At 38.0% G+C, this 16,481-nt stretch overlaps 3 protein-coding genes and 1 pseudogene across 3 annotated transcripts; 2 read left to right on the top strand and 2 right to left on the bottom strand.

Annotated features, from left to right (window-relative positions):
* Positions 1 to 4,045: 4,045 nt before the first annotated feature.
* LOC146310351 (uncharacterized) lies at positions 4,046 to 5,121 on the top strand (annotated as a pseudogene).
* Positions 5,122 to 7,088: 1,967 nt separating this feature from the next.
* Positions 7,089 to 9,502, top strand: LOC146310350 (uncharacterized). The gene is made up of 6 exons (XM_084745080.1): positions 7,089 to 7,272; positions 7,376 to 7,653; positions 8,010 to 8,200; positions 8,392 to 8,488; positions 8,625 to 8,830; positions 9,309 to 9,502. Exons 1-6 carry the CDS (start codon positions 7,177 to 7,179, stop codon positions 9,500 to 9,502), a joined length of 1,062 nt encoding a protein of 353 aa, XP_084601206.1. The 5' UTR covers positions 7,089 to 7,176.
* Positions 9,503 to 9,722: 220 nt separating this feature from the next.
* Positions 9,723 to 13,247, bottom strand: LOC146310349 (uncharacterized). The gene is made up of 6 exons (XM_084745288.1): positions 13,032 to 13,247; positions 12,165 to 12,293; positions 11,885 to 12,078; positions 10,963 to 11,110; positions 10,209 to 10,413; positions 9,723 to 10,087 (listed from the first exon to the last, which is right to left on the bottom strand). Exons 1-6 carry the CDS (start codon positions 13,245 to 13,247, stop codon positions 9,783 to 9,785), a joined length of 1,197 nt encoding a protein of 398 aa, XP_084601414.1. The 3' UTR covers positions 9,723 to 9,782.
* Positions 13,248 to 14,211: 964 nt separating this feature from the next.
* On the bottom strand, positions 14,212 to 16,276 carry LOC146310348 (uncharacterized). Its single transcript, XM_084745253.1, has 5 exons — positions 16,175 to 16,276; positions 15,826 to 16,019; positions 15,554 to 15,701; positions 14,608 to 14,812; positions 14,212 to 14,516 (listed from the first exon to the last, which is right to left on the bottom strand). Exons 1-5 carry the CDS (start codon positions 16,274 to 16,276, stop codon positions 14,212 to 14,214), a joined length of 954 nt encoding a protein of 317 aa, XP_084601379.1.
* Positions 16,277 to 16,481: the final 205 nt, after the last annotated feature.

Below are 16,481 nucleotides of genomic sequence, written 5' to 3'. Positions count from 1 at the left end.
GTCCGCAGAATAATCCATAGAAAGGCCCTGGAAACCTGTAAAGAAAAAACTGTAAAAAGCTCTCCAGATCGCGCTGAATCTCTCAATCGCTTGCAAAATCTCCTCTCAATCACCTCAAGTAAGCCTTCGCACATCGAAATCGAAGCAAAAGACAAGTCCTTGAAATTGGAGGCCTGTGTTTATAGCTTCACCTGCACGCCAATCAAAATTCAATTCAACCAATCAGGAACGCTGTAACGAAGGGGGTGGGACAACAGTTGCATGCAAGTCTGGCGCAAGCTAGGACATACCGGATACACTTTCTTTAGCGGAAGTTGTCAAAATAAATGTCATTATGCGTTTATATGAACAAGGATATTTATTTTTTAAAAGATGACTTAATTGTAAATGACAACACTTGAAGTTATTTAATATATTAAAAAGTAGCAGCAAGTTAGTAATTAAAGACAAAAAAATTAAAACCAAAAAATTAGTGTCAAATAACATTATTTTATAACATATTCATCTTAACAAATAATACAATATTACTGACTACTGTTACCCAGTCTAACATATAAAATGGAACATTTAATTTGTGACTTTTTATTCTGTGCTGTATATTAATTTTTTCCAAAGACATATAGGACATATAATACTGAATGAAATGTTTTCTTATACACAGAAGAGACAGGCTATATGTAATCCTAGAAGTATGGTTTAAAGATAAGATCAGACAGGTTGGAACTCCCATTAAAGATCACTGATGACTTATTTTCAGACTGCAGTATTGGTATTACCTCCATTTTTGTATATCACAATTTGGATAAGTTTGGGCAAAAAAATTACTTGGTTACCAATGATCTGGTTCACTTGGCCACGGCTGCTGGCCCCCCGAGTGACGCAGGGGTGCGAGGGCCCATTCAACGCTTGCAGCTTTAATTTTGATTGATTTCTCTTTTGTTGCTTTTGAGTACCAGTGCTATGAAACTTTGAATTTGAATCAAGACTTGCTGGCTTATGAAGTGGCAGTGCCCACTCTTGCACAGGCTACAGAATTAGTACACAAGCTCATTGATTACACTTCATGTTTTTCTGTTAATTTTAGAGAAAGTGTGTTTGTGTTAATAAAATATAGCCTTTGTATATAATGTATATATCATTGCTCACAGAAATCAGCCTGAGGATTAGGGATGTACATGTGTAATGGTTGAACATAGGTATCTGCTGATATCAGCCCTGTTGATGAACATTGGTCATCAGCAAAAAAAAAGTTTCTGTCAGTAGCTGATTTGTATCTGTTGTGCCACATCAATTTAATGCTAGCAATGCAGCTAACAACTGATTCTGAAAATACATTTCTACCTGCTTGTCAGTCGCCAACATAGTACAGTAAATAAAATATCATAGTTCATGTGAAAAACAGATACCAAAAATTACAAAGAGGACATGGAATACATACAGTTAATTCAATTCTTTAAGCATCCCAGTAGGATCTGATTGTAAACATCAGATAAGGCTTGTTGCAACTACTAAAAATGTGTAATTGTATCATGAGTTGTGGGTAAGGTGGTATGCTTTCCCTTTTATGTTGTTTGGACATGTTTGAAGTCATAGCCATTCTAATTATTTGTATTTAACAGATACCTTATGTGTAATTCTTAATTAAAGCAACTTCACATGTTACTGAATCTTGAAACAAATTTGGTGAAAGATAGTTCTGGTGAAAGAAGTAATTTAGTTTAACAGTTATTCGCTCAGTTTTAAGATTCCCAGACTAACGGAGACAATAAAAATATATTCATGCTCAATTTAAGATTATATTGTAAAACCAAGGACAATAAATAAGTAAATAACTTTTAAAACAAGCCAAATAAGATTTTAAATCTTGGCAAGTGCCAAATAATTTACAGTGTACTATCTCTCAGTGATGTGTGGTCAGGGTAGGCAGTGCCTCAACAAAGTAAAACTTGCATAAGTAAAGACTGCATGATAGGTGTATATTTATCATTTCTTCACAGCAGTGATGGCTACCAGGTAACATCAATTTAAAGGACATACTGACACCTTGTGGATATTATCTACAGCTTTAAATACTTTTTTTTAATGTTTTGACACATACCTCTGGAGTCTGGAGCTTCATTTCCTAGCTAGCTGCTAGCATTTTTTAGGGTCGTTAGCTTAACCATGGTTGTCTGTATGGATTGGCTATTTCTTACTTTAAAAGATTTTCAGCACTGCCTGACTATGGTTGCTGGGTGAGTAGAGCAGACTCCAGATCAGTGTGCTCATTGCAAAGTTAAGGGAAAACAATGCATCTTGTCTGTTGAAGCGTAATATTAACTTGGGCAGCTTTGTTAATTGAATGGAAACATACGCCTGAAAACAAAGCCATAGGTCTTCATTAATCAGTGGAACGTACCACTTGTGAGGATGTGAGGAAAACACTTGAAATATAACATGACAGTACAACGTCAGTGGCACAGAAATTTCCTGTGTGAATGTGAAATTGTCAGTTACACTTAATTACAGGAATTTGATCTTGCACACTGCTATTTAATCACGGATTCGGCAGGTTGGAGAAGCGAACAGAGATGCTGAAATGAGCCACTGTGATTAAGGCACTACAGTTAACCCATGTGTCAGGCAGGCCAAGCCAGAAAAAATAACATTCTGATTAACAGCAGATCCAAACTTTGTGTTTGCTTTTTATACAATCTGAGGTACGGGAGGATGACTACTCTAACAGCTCACATGGAAACATTACTGCAGTGTTAAAATACTGAAAGCAATCTCTCTTATCATTAAAGTAAATTGTTAGACAATACACCACAAATAAAGAAATCACCTTGAAAGCTGGTGCTACCCAACATCATTTAAATGTTGGTTTAATGATCAGATATGCTGCTTTCAGTTCCATCTCCTTGTGTGCTGTTACACAGCAGGACAGAGGTAACTTTCCAATGAAAATAATTCAGCTACCTAAAACATTCAATCAAGCAGTAATCTCAGTGATCCTAAAAAAAAGGAAAGGATCCACTTGACCCAACCAGCCATAGACCTATTAGCTTGGCAGGTGTGGACTACAAAATACTGGCTAAAATATTGGCTATGTACCTAGAGGATATTATGCCCAATATTGTACACCCAGATCCAGTGGTGGACAGTAGTGAAGTATATTTACTGAGTACTGTACTTAACTACATTTTTGTAGTGTAGTGTATTTTACTTGAGTATTTGTTTTTTTTTTAAACTTATTACTATCACTCCACTATATTTCAAAGAAAATATTGTACTTTTGACTCCATTACATTTCTAGGAAAGTTGTTGTTACTTTGCGACTAAGCTTTAAAGTCAGCTGTTGGTGTTTTTTTCTTTTCTAAAATGCAGTTGGTCACATGCTGTGTTCCTCACAAAAGGAAACCAATCACAGTAGCTCCATGGGACTGATGTAAAAGTGGAAATTCATCCTCCAGGCGCTCTGTAACAAGCACAAGCAAACTCTCCCTCTTTCATTCAAACAAAAAGCAATAATGGTGACGACAGGAGAAAGACAAAATTAAATCTCAAGATGTTATTGTAATTATTCATTATTCCAGGTAGCTTTAAAGTTGGATTGTTTTTATTGGGTGAAAAATACCACATAATTCATGTATATACTGCCTCTGAAGACAGAAAGAAATCTCAGTTATTTAACAGACTTGGAGAACTTCTTACAGTTGGCTTCAATCTAATTCTTCTTCTGTAAATGCATCGTGAAAACAATACAGCATGTATTATTAGAAAATGTACTTTGTAATTTGTACTTTTTAACTACAAATACTTAAGTATTTTCAAAAACGTACTTTTGAATACTTAAGTATTTTTAAAAGCAAGAACTCTAGTACTTTAACTCAAGTAAAATTTTGACTGAGCAACTTTCACTTGTAGTTGAGTAATATTTGACCAGGAGTATTGATACTTTGACTCAAGCACTGGGTTTGAATACTTTGTCCACCACTGCCCAGATCAGGTTGGATTTATTCGAGGAAGGTCATCCTCTGATAACGTCAAACAATTGCTGCATTTGATGTACTTAAGCAAGGAGGATGACACTCTGATAGCTGCTTTCTCCCTAGATCCAGAGAAGGCTTTTGATCGGGTGGAGTAAGGTTTTAATTAGAGAGTTTTTGTGGAATGAGAAGAAGCCCAGAATAAACATACATAAATTATACACAACTCAGATTTCAGGTCCCACATTTTTCATAAACCTCTTGCTCCACTTTTTCAAAGGTTCATAACCCCAGTCTCTACATCACAGATGATAACAATGTGGTCATATTCCCTGGAAATTAGGGTCAATTCAGAACTGTTGACCTTACACTAAGGGGACATTATGAAGTGCATGGAGAGAGTGATGATATGGGGAAGCCAGCCAGTGTGCCTGGACAATTCCCTACCCGCTTCTCCTTCCGCCAACCAGCCAGTGCTGCTGTGGGCTCAGCTCATGGCTCAGCTTCAACTGCAAGGCCCTCTCCAAGAGCACCCATGGTTAAGACATTCCAAAGGTGACCAAATACTTTAACACATCAGATATGAGCATCAGGCTAATATGAGAGTCTATCTATCTATCTATCTATCTATCTATCTATCTATCTATCTATCTATCTATCTATCTATCTATCTATCAGTCATAATTGCTGTGAATTTTATATGTTTTGTCTGTATTACAAGAATGTACAATGAATTTCCAAATTATTATCATATTCAGGACCATCTTCATTGCTGATCTTGTGGATGGCAGACTGGAAACAAGCCAAACCCTGACAGTTCGATTCTTGGAATTTGAGGCTTCTGTCATGGGCATCACAAGTATGATGCCCTTGAACAAGAGGACTTGGTCATCCTTACTGATGGTTAGGGAAACCAAATCTTGGACACAGAGGGAACCAGAGGTAAATTAATAAATAAAAATGAATATTTATAACCCTCTGCTTTTAACAAAACTACCCTTTTTTCTGAAAATTGTATACTTTATGTATTACTAAATAAACTATTTTCTTTTCAGGATCAGCGTTTTGGAAGCAAAATGCAAGGAAAGTTTGTGCTGTGAAGGGAGGAGATTTACGGCAGTTACAAGGAAGCAAAAAGAGGAGACTGAGGTGAAATATGACACAGGCACCAGGACTTAACAACTGGTTACAATGATTGTGTGACTGGGGAGAGGGGGCGTCTGACCCAAACCCCAGACCACATGGACCCGACAACACCACTCTGGGAATTTCACCCAGATAATATACACTCAACAGGTTCAGACATCAGTTCTTAGATGAAAATGAGGAGCAGAGACGTGTGTTTCAAGTTCAATCTGGAATAATTTATTAAAAATCAAAGGCAATTACTTGTTGTATTGGGTCCCTGTTAAAAAGGAGGAGACTGTTATTTAAAACATATACATTTCTTTATTACAACACTAAACTCTAAAACTCTAAAATAGTTGCAGGGGGTGCATTACCAGTGCAGGCAAGGAAGGGTGCCAAACCACAGGTTGGGGTAAGTGAGGGGGAGGGTCAGGGTGCTTCACCATCACCGCCAGTGTGTCAGACAACTGCTCCCTCTCACACTGCAAGACAGAGGCACACAAAGTTAACACAACAGATCAAAATGGCATGAAGTATAAAGACCAATACTCACATTCACTATTTAAAAAATGGCACAAAGATTTGAGGCAGCAGTACATGCAAGGAGAAAGGAATGGAGGAGAAGGTGAACCCTCCACCCAATCACCCACCACCAGCCAGGCCTAGCCACCCAACCAGCCTGCTACCAGCACAACACCCAGCAACACAAAGCTTTTAGGCAGTGGTTTAGCACGGAGATAAAAATAAGTAAAAAAATAAGGTTACCCCGTTCCTATTACAAAGAGTACGCATCAGTACTTGTCCTATATAAACTATAACTAATATACATATAACAAAGACATACCTTCAAGCTGCAAGTCTACATGGGATAGCTGGGTACAATAGCACGCCACACTTGTCGGCCTACAGGTGCACCGTACAAACACATTGAGAGACGCTAACGCCAACGCCGGCCAGCTCAGGTGTACCCACAAACAGCACCTGCGGGGAGGCCAGTGAAACCCTATTCAGTAAACATGCAGACAGAGCGATACAGAAACCACATAAGAAGCATACCACAGGATGTCAGTGCAACTCAACTACCCATGTCCATGAAGAAAATAGACCCAGACGCCAATGATAATGTAACCACTTATGCAATTGCTGTATTTCTATTTATTTATTTTTTTACAATTGTTTTCTGAATCACATTTGCAGGTCCAGTGGTTGAGCCCATGGTTTCATCGTGTTGCCATAGCATTGTTGGCTGCAGGATCTGCATCAAACAATGGCAGCAAAATTCTACAATTTGCCCAAAATGTCGAGCGGATGAGTTTGACCTCAACATACAAAAACTCACCGGACTGTCCGATGCATTTGCTGCACTGGAAGACATACTGAGCTAGTAAAACTGTACAGTATGTAGTTGTGCTCATGGTGTTCTTCATTGTTCAGTTTTTTTCCACTTGAATAATGTTTTTTGCATGCACTTTTGACTTTTAAAAATGTCTGTGCATCTTTATAGTGTTATTTTATTTTGGGAAAATCATCTTTCAGTGTTGTAAGAGCCAAAGTACCACATATTTGCACTATTTTATGTTGTATTTTTTCATACTGTTTTCCAAATGGAAATATTGGAAATTAAGACTCAGTTACATTGCTATGCTGTTGTTTGTGTTCCAGTTGAGTCTCAAGCTCAACTTTGAACTAATTCAAAGTCAACATAAAACATATGGCTTTTGGGTCCGTGTACCTTCCGTTCATTCTATTTCCAATTCTGAAAGGCAAATCAAAAAACAAATTTAGGGCCATTTTTTCTATTACCATTTCTGAAACAAAAATCGGACAACTATTTAATGACCCTTTTTTTTTAAAAAAAAACTATTGCATTTCTTACTCAAATTTTAGTGTTCGTTGAAATGCCTTAAATTTCTCTTTTTCGAATTTCAATTTTCAATTTTTATGCTTTTCAGTCCATGGCCCGGAAATAAATAAATATAGCATACGCGCGGATTGGTCCGTGTGTCAGGGAGGTCGCGGTGCTAGTCCGGTGTTTTTCACTTCAAGTTGGTGTCGAGCAACAATTCCTCGTTCGCAAATAATGGACTCAACCAGTTATATCCTTTTTAAAGGAAACAAGAGGCTAACGCTTAGGGAGGACGACATGATGGGAGATAAAATTGCCAGAATTTTCCAGGTAAGTAACACTTTTTTCGTTTGTTTGGAGAACATGCTAAGATCAAAGGATGCTAGCACAGAATAGCCGTCTGATTAAGGTCCCTACACGTTTTCTTTCAAAGGTATATGCTCCTAGCCTGTACATAACCGATGATGACAATGTGGCGATATTCCCGGGATTGTCTGGACATTTCAGCTGCTTGGACCTTAGACCTCGAGGCCACTATGAGGTTCATGGGGATGATATTGCTCTACCAGTCGCCGAGCAGACTCCTCCATTGTCAGGCCAGAACCGTTTCCAGTTCCACCGTCCAGCACAGCCCACTGCTGCTCTGGGATCACCTGCTCAGGCCATTGCTCCCACTCCCCCTCGAGCAAGCATGAGTAACACCTTCCAAAGGTACCCCCAGTCCCATCAGTTCAGAGCCCCCCTACCACTGATTAGCAAGTTATTTGCTAGTCAAATTATTAAAAAAATATTAAATTATTTAAATATCAAAATGTACATTATTTAAAATTATTTAAATATTTAAAAAGGGGTGTTGCTTTCATGAACGTCTTGGTCCAAGGCTAGCTACATATGAATAAATCCACATGATTGTATTTGTTTTTGTAATTCTTAAGATCCTTTGTAACCAAGATCATTTTAAAACTTGAATCAATTGTAATTGGATCAATTGTAATGTAGGCTATGTGTTTGAGATGGAATTAATTGATTTGACTTGATGCAAACCACTCCCACAACAATCTTTCTAGGTCTGTTTTCATTGCTGAGCTCAGCCAGGGGAAACTGAAGCCTGCCCGTATGGTTGTACTCAGACTGTTTGAGTTTGAAGCCACAACCACAGGTATCCTTGCAAAAATACATGATGCCCTGCAGAGTGATGACCCTCTCATCCTGAATGATGCCCAGGGAAATGAGATTGTGCACTCTGAAGGGACAAGAGGTACTAACTGAAAAAATGAATAGTTGCATAATAATAAATAAATATGCTTTGTTTGTTAAACTACATGCCCCATCTACTTCAATACTGTGCTCTCTTTGTCTCTTAATTTTTTTTACCCACAAAGTATTCTGTTTAGCTGTAAATGTGTTTACATTGTATCTGTTACATGAGTTGTCTTCCTCTCTTGCTAGGATACAAGTATTGGAAGCAAAATGCAAAAAAGTTTCTTGCTGTCCCAGAGCAGATCTTCAGTGAGTTCCAGCAAGGAGCAAAGGGAAAGAAACTGAGGTAAACATTTTAGTTACTGCCTGTCAATATTTGTCTTTTATTTTGTTTTAAATAACATCTCTTAGGAAAAAAGTTATCTGAACAGAACTGATGAATATTGTATAATATTTGTTGTTGTTTTTAACCCTCCCTGTAGTCATAAAGACATGGACTCCACAGGTCATCAGGGGGTCCATGATAAAATAGAAGAAGTGATCTTGGCTGCTCAAGGACTGAGTGAGGTCACCCAAGTCATGAAGGACCTGTCAACACATGCCAACGACAGCAGGGGTGCCATGCTGTTTTTGACCAACACCATGATAACACACATAAAGGATGCCTTTGGTTGTATTGTATGCAAAGGTCTGTTAGATATTTTGTTTTTTGATCTATATTAAAATCTACCTTTTAAGCAGGATCTAATGGAGTGTCCAAGTGAATCAAACGTTAATTATTGCTTTTCCATGTTGTAATGAAACTGTCTCTTGCCAAGCTTTTAAACATATGTAATATGTATATCAAAGGAACAGTTCACCCAAAAATGAAAATTCTGTCATCTTTTCACCCTCGTGTCAGTTAAAACACAAGTAGCAAGTGGGTCTCCATTGACTTTATATGCACTGTGTTGAAGTCAGTGGAGACCCACTTCCTCTCCAGTAGTGCTGCAACCTCCTTGTGTGTTATATGGACAAACTGAACCTGTGGTTTAACTGACATGAGGGTGAGTAGATGATGACAGAATGTTCATTTTGGGTGAACTGTTCCTTTAAGTAAAGACAAGATAATATACCGAACTGTAATATTGCATATGTGTTGTGCTTTTTTTTTCTCCATCAAACAGGGCTAATGGAAGAGCCTGTGATTGCCGTATGCTGCAAAAGCTTTGTTGGCTGCAAAAACTGCGTTGACCAGTGGATGCTGACATCCAACCAGTGCCTCAAATGCAGGGCAGATGAGTTCTCTGTCAATGCTCACAAGCTGACCAGTCTTGACCATCTTCTCTCCTCATTGGCTGGTGTAATTAAGATGGATTAATCCTTTAAGTGTGATTGTATCACATTCAACGATTTAAGCTTGATTACCTCTGTTACAGCTGGCTAATAGCCAGTTGGAATTTTGCACTTGTTCAACAGCTGTAGATACATAATAGTTTTATTTTTATACATTTTTTGTACTTCATGTTGCACTTCAGACCAATATTGTGTAATGTTTAACACTGCTATTGTAGCAATTTTAGTAAGTGTTCGATTTTTGTGAAGGGACAGTAACAAAATATACAGTATATCCAGAACCAACTTGCCTTTATTTGACATGTTCATGCATATTGCTGCGTTATGTTTATGAGATACAGCAATGCATCTTGAAAAGGTACAAAGTTATAGTTTACCACGTTATCTAATAAAACTGAAATATCAGGGTATTCTTCAGCAAAAAGTTGTTCTGCTGATACTTTGTCCTCCTCAGTTGAGAAGGGGTCCGTTCCAAAGCAGGAGACTCTAGTTAGTGAAGAGCCAACATTCTGCTCGTACATGTCTGCTGCTTGGGAGGCATGTGGCAACAACTCCTCTCCCAGTTTCTTTGGACATCCTCCTGCTGCCAGGCGATTGGGTGTTCCTTTGCCTGTGAAGCAAAGCATAGGTCACAAAATTTCATTAGTAAAATTCAATGCCAAATTTAAATTAAAAGTTCACAAAAAAGGACTGGATTGTGTGATACATGTTTTGTTTTTTATTTAACTCACCTGGAATTCTGTGTGCATTCCATGCATGTACAGCTCTTGTTATGCCAATCTTGCACAGCTCAGCAGTAAGGTTAGATGTACAGTATCTTGTCACGTTGTCATCCATGTTGAGGACTTCCTGATCCTGCAGCTGTATGAGGGCCTTCTTCACTGGGTAATTTACCCTGTTATTTATCTCGACCCACAATCGCTCCACCGTATGATTCTGTAGACAAGAAAAGGGTAGACTCAATTTAGTCTGCAAAATTAAGATGGTGAGAGGAAACAGGATTATATCAGATGTAAAAAGTTTATAGACGGTATTGAAGAGGTTTGATTAGGAGTCCAAGGAGCAGGACCATTGATGTGTATGGGTACCTACAAGCACCCCTCACTCAAGGGTGCATCTGGTTAAAGTGATAATTCAGCCCACCTAAACAATGCGGTATTGGTGTACATTCACACTCCATGTAGAGAATTGCCACAAAACCACTCATCCATTTGGCTCTATTGCTCTTCCCTGCGTAGTCTGCTGTGTTTACCTGTGCAACGGTTTCTCTAGATGGAGCATGAATGTAAACAATGCAATCATTGTTTAGGTGGGCGTTTGTTTATATGGCTAACTAAGGTTTGAGGTTTTGGCCCCATGTGTTTGAATTGAGGATTAGTGCAGCAAAAGTTTGTTATTTTGGTGTCCAGTACCAGTACATAAAAAACTGAGTAACATCTCTAAAGCTTAGTCTCATTTTTGGCATTAAGGAGACTGTTACCTCACCTTTGTTGACTGAGTTTGGCGATATGGTTGCCTTTGCAAGTTGTGTCTGTGGTTAGACAGCATCTCCTGCATGTAGAGGGACAAGTAAAATTCACGGCCATGGTCCACCCTGACCTGGTCCCACATCCCATATTCAAGAACTGCTGATCTGTAAAATAGTGAAACATGACTCAATCAAATGTTGAGTCTGCACTGTACGATAGACCAACAATATTGCAATCTACTAGTGCACTGTTTTTGTGATTTATTGAAAAGAATGGTGGCTATACTGGTCACAGATATATATTTTTTTACTTTCAGAAATTTGAGTTGTTTGTTTATTATTCCCACTTTAGCAGAAGAATGCAAACAGGTGAGAAGGGAACATTTTTGTATTTCATTCAGTTGCATAATAGCTCTACAATCTTATAGTCGCCTAATAATTATGCACACAGACAAGAGAGCCAAAACCTTAGTTTTACTTTCAGGTTTTTGGATTGACCGAAAGCACGTTGTTAAATAATAAAATGAATCCTGAAAAATACAGTGCTTTCAGTCAATCCAAAATGTACCCCCTGTTGCACCTCAGAGTACCCCTTGGGGAACACAGACCCCCATTTGAGAAACAATGAGTCAGTATGCCTATCACAAATAAAAAAGACAAAAAAACAGTAGAATCCATACCTAAAAAGTCACAAAACAGTTTTATAAAATGTCAAAAGAATTGAAAAAATGTCACAAAGGAAGTCAGAAAAACTCACAGAAAAGTAAAGTGTGAGAAAAGTTAGTCTTTATATTACATACAAAGTAATATTAAAAAAAAAGTATGTATGTATAAAGACCAACTTTTCCATGGAGTTTTTCACAAAAAATTATACCTGCCTGGATTCTGAAATCAGAGAAAGGGGGTTTTGAAGCAAAAAAAAAGTTGAGAAGGACTAACCTGTAAACTTCTTCATATATCCTGAGGTTATTCTTGACAGGCATGGTTGTGTGGGCAACGGCCTTACTGCTGTACCCATCTACTGCTAGAATGTGTGTCACTCCGAACATGACCAGTTTTTCGTTCTGGTCGATGTGGATTTTGTGTCCCATGTACGCAGTTCTGTAGGGGACGGGGTTAAGGTTACGTGCGCCCTTTGGGGGAAAAGTAAGTAAAAGTTAGCTAGTAAAATACATGACACCATATACCACAACATTAAAGGCTTGCAAAAGATACTTACACGTTTGCGCATTTCGTGATAGGGACAATGAGTTGTTCTCAAAATCTTCCCCACCCGGCGTTCACCAGCAACCACTCCCATTGCAGACAGGTACCCGGTCATCATCTTTCGACCATATGTTGACCCTGTCTGATGAATCAACATAAGTAAGCTGTGACATTTGACCTAGTCTTCATGAATTTATATCTAATAAAATATATGTAGTCTAGAAATAAATCAACAGAGGTGGGTAGAGAAGCCAAAAATTCTACTCAAGTAAGAGTATCGTTACTTCAGAAAAATGTGAATCTAGTAGGTGTTGCGAGTTAGAGTAAAAAAGTACTTGACAAAAAAACTACTCAAGTACTGAGCAACTGTTGAGTAACATCTGATTAATTTGTGAAAACATGCATTTAATCAGACAAAAATACAAAATCATAATCTTTAGGTAAATTTGAGTACTTCCAATCAATAAAATAATAGAATACATAAAAATAAATTAAATATTTACAAAATAACAAATTACAGCACAAGAAACACACATTTCCAAATGTGATTGGAGGAACACAGTCAGGTGGTAGAGCTTATGGCGGAAGTCCCTCTGTCTGTCAAAATACAACATTAAATTGATGCACAGGGGGGATAATAATGCGTAGGATAGTTAATGGGTAAAGAAGAAAGTAACCAGCTCAGTGTAGCCTATTGGAGTCTAGTAAGAGTACAGTCTTCTTCACAAACCTACTCAAGTAAAAGTAAAAAGTATGGAGATGATGAAAAACTATCTTAGAAGTACAACTTATCCAAAAGCCTCATCAGGTAAATGTAACTGAATAAATGTAACTCGTAACTACCCACCTCTGTAAATCAAAGAAAACCAAAAAAACCTACCTGATTTATTGCCCTGCTGATAGCAGCCTCTAATTGTGAGTCGGATACATGTCCCCTCCTGGAAATGTTGTGGCGTGCACAAAATCTCCTGACACTCATTGCTGAGCATCCTTCCTTCACACCTAGTTCTGAGAAGTTTGTTGAAATGTCGGCGTACGATAAATTCTGTGTAATCATTTCTCTAATTACATTTTTGTAGGGCTCGAGTGACGCCATCTCATCCGTCTTTAGACTCCTGCCAACCCAATCTGCTGTGTTTAAGACGTACTTGCGGAAAAAAAGCTAAAATACTGCTTCCGGTTCACCGCATTTTTTGCGTTAAAGCGAAAATACTGCTTCCGGTTCACCTTGTAATAATACAGATATCCCCACATTTTTGTATTTTGGATTAGCATAGATTGGATTCTTCGTGTTTATCTGGGAATATAAAAATCTATAATAGGAAAACAACACAAAATCCAATTTTATGGCGATATTTTAATGGATAACAGCTCTTGTTTGTTTGTTTTAAAATCTGCTACATATATTGGAAAACTAAAAATGCCTGTTTTTTTGTTTTCCGATTTGCGTTTCAGAATTGGAAATAGAATGAACGGAAGGTACACGGACCCTTTTGCAGTATTTTTTTTTACACCTTTGTAAACCCAGAGAGGTTAAATAAAACAGTTCAAAGGAAAACATTCAAAGCAGGGTTAGGGGTTAGCACTTTTGACTTCTAAAAATGTTTGTGCATCTTCATAGTGTTATTTCATTTTGGCAAAATCATCTCTCAGTGTTGTAAGAGCCAAAGTACCTCATATTTGCACTATTTTATGTTGTATATGTTCTTACTGTTTTCCAGAAACATTGGAAATTTTATACAGTAAGGATTTGGTTATGTTGCTACACTTTTTATGTTCCAGCTGAGTCTCAAGCTCAACTTCAGACCAATTCAAAGTCAACATAAAACATATAACGCTTTTGTAATATTTTTCTATGCCTGTGTAAGACTAGAAAGGTTAAATAAAACGGTTCAAAGAAATACAACTTTATTTGCTAAATTATTCATCTGACAACTTAGGGACATGGCAGCTTTGTAACATATTAATCAATAACTACACTCAGGTTTTCAAAATGTAGAAATAAAGACCAATATTCAGTTACTCAAGAACACCACAGGCTGTGAGAAAGCACAACTTTTTCAGACATATCCTGCAGTCACATTAATTAGGCAGATTAAACCATCTTGGAAAGGACTATCATCGTTGTTTACCACATGATTAAAAAGAAGAGATATGTCAGGGTAGTTCTCTGCAAAGCTCTGCTCTGCATGACATCTGCCCTCTTCTGAGGAAAATGGATCAGCTCCAAAAGCGGACTCCCAAGTCAGTGAGGAGCCCAAGTGTTGCTCATACATGTTTGCCACAACAGAAGCACATGGCAGCAGCTCCTCTGAGACTTTAGCTAGGCAGCCACCTGCTGCCAGTTCATTGGGTATTCCACGACCTAAGACATGGAATCAAAGCAATAGGTTGGATGGACTGGGAGTGGAAAAAATGATCAATATTTCTTAATTGTAAATAATCATTAAGCATACCTGGGATCTTGTGTGCATTCCATGAATCCACCACTCTGTCAAGTCCAATTTGGCTTACTTGACATGTCAGGTTTGAGATGCAGAATCTAGTGAGGTTGTCCTCCATGTTCACAACCTCTTGGTCTAGCAGGTGCACCAGAGCCCGTTTCAGTGGATAATTTACACGATTGTTCACCTCTGGCCACACCCTCTCCACTCGAAGGTTCTGTTGATCAAAAGTCCAAATGATGTTTTTCAGTGAAAGGGAAATACAACAGCAGAAAATGTAACAATACATTATTGTTGTTTGTTGTTTTCTAAAATCAGAATCATCTTAATATTTTAAGTATGTGCCACACATACAAGGAGTTTGACTCAATTTTTACATTACTTTTGATGTAAAACTACCTAATAATAACATGGACAGTAAGGCTAACAAATCAAGTCAAGAGATAGATGAGATTATACAAAAGTATGTAGAGTATGAACACAGAAAAGCTCCAAACAAAACATGAAAAGTAAAAAGTATGTAGAAGTCAGCTGTTAAGATGTAATCTAAACAAATAGTGCAATGTAAATCAATACTGAATGGATCTACATTGGTGATTATATACAGTATATACAGTACATGTCTACGATCTGCATCAATTAATTAAGTGTGTAAGACTTATAAGATAAGATTACTTTATTGTCTGTCACAAGTGACAGAAATTCATCTCTGATCGTGGCTCGTATAAAAAACACTAAAAACAAATGTGAAAAACACAAATGTTAGAAACAACATTTAGGTCATGGTAAAAAAGGAGGAGCAGGAGGTCTGTTAAAAGCAGTGTTAATTTTTGATTGTTCAGGGTGGTTATTGCATAGGGGATGAAGGATTATTTGTTGATGTTTTTCTGGGTTAGACACTGGAGGTGACAGTGCATGAAGCACCAATAATTTGTATGATCTTTTACACAACCCTCACCCTTGTTGATGTGGTTTGGAGGTATGGTGGCCTGCTGAGGTTGTGTCTGTATCCTGACAACCTCTCCTGCATGTACAGACTCAGGTGAAACTCCCTGCCGGGATCAACCCGAACTTGGTCCCACATGCCATGGTTCATGACTGCAGATCTGGAATAAAATAATGTTACGTCACTGCAATGAACTGAACTAATTCAGTAAGAGTATGTATTTAAAAGATAATGCAGGACAGAAAAGTTATGACAATAATAACTGTAGTTGAGAATATATTCACCTGTATACATCCTCATAAATCACAAGGTTATTTTTCACCGGCATGGTCGAATGTGCAACAATTTTGCTGCTGTAGCCATCAACAGCCAAAACACGAGTGACACCAAACATCCCAAGCCTTTCATTTTGGTCTAAATGAAGTTTATGACCCATATATTCAGCATGGTAGGGAGTTGGGTTTAAATTACGAGCACCCTGGGGAAAAAATGAAATAATTAGTACACCTTCAGAAAATGTTTTTATAACAGCAAATTTCTATGTATATATTTACAAAAATGACAGTGACTGCTGTGGCCGTTTAAGGGGGGATTTGAATGCTGGCAGTTCTATTGTTAAAGGACAAGCATCACCTGATGCCGGAATTCATGGTACGGCTGATGGAGCTCTCTTAGGGTTCTTCCAACCTGACCTTCTCCTGCATGCAGCCCCAGTGTAGACAGGTAGTCGGTCATGAACTTCCAGCCATATGATGGTCCCATCTGTCACGAGATTACACATTTACTGGTAGTGTTTGCTATATAATATTTGCAATACACTGTGGAAATCTGAATGAAAACTTACCTCATATATAGATCGAAGCAACGCGCTCTCCAGCTCTGCGTCTGACAAATGTCTTTTTCTCCTCAGATTTTGCCAAGCACAGAATCTTCTGACGCT

The sequence above is a fragment of the Lutjanus erythropterus genome, chromosome 19 (assembly GCF_056507025.1).
Source record: "Lutjanus erythropterus isolate fLutEry1 chromosome 19, fLutEry1.hap2, whole genome shotgun sequence".
Classification (NCBI taxonomy): Eukaryota; Metazoa; Chordata; class Actinopteri; order Lutjaniformes; family Lutjanidae; genus Lutjanus; species Lutjanus erythropterus.
The sequence above is the reverse complement of the archived record's forward strand: the minus strand, read 5'-3'. Positions and strand labels throughout refer to the sequence as shown.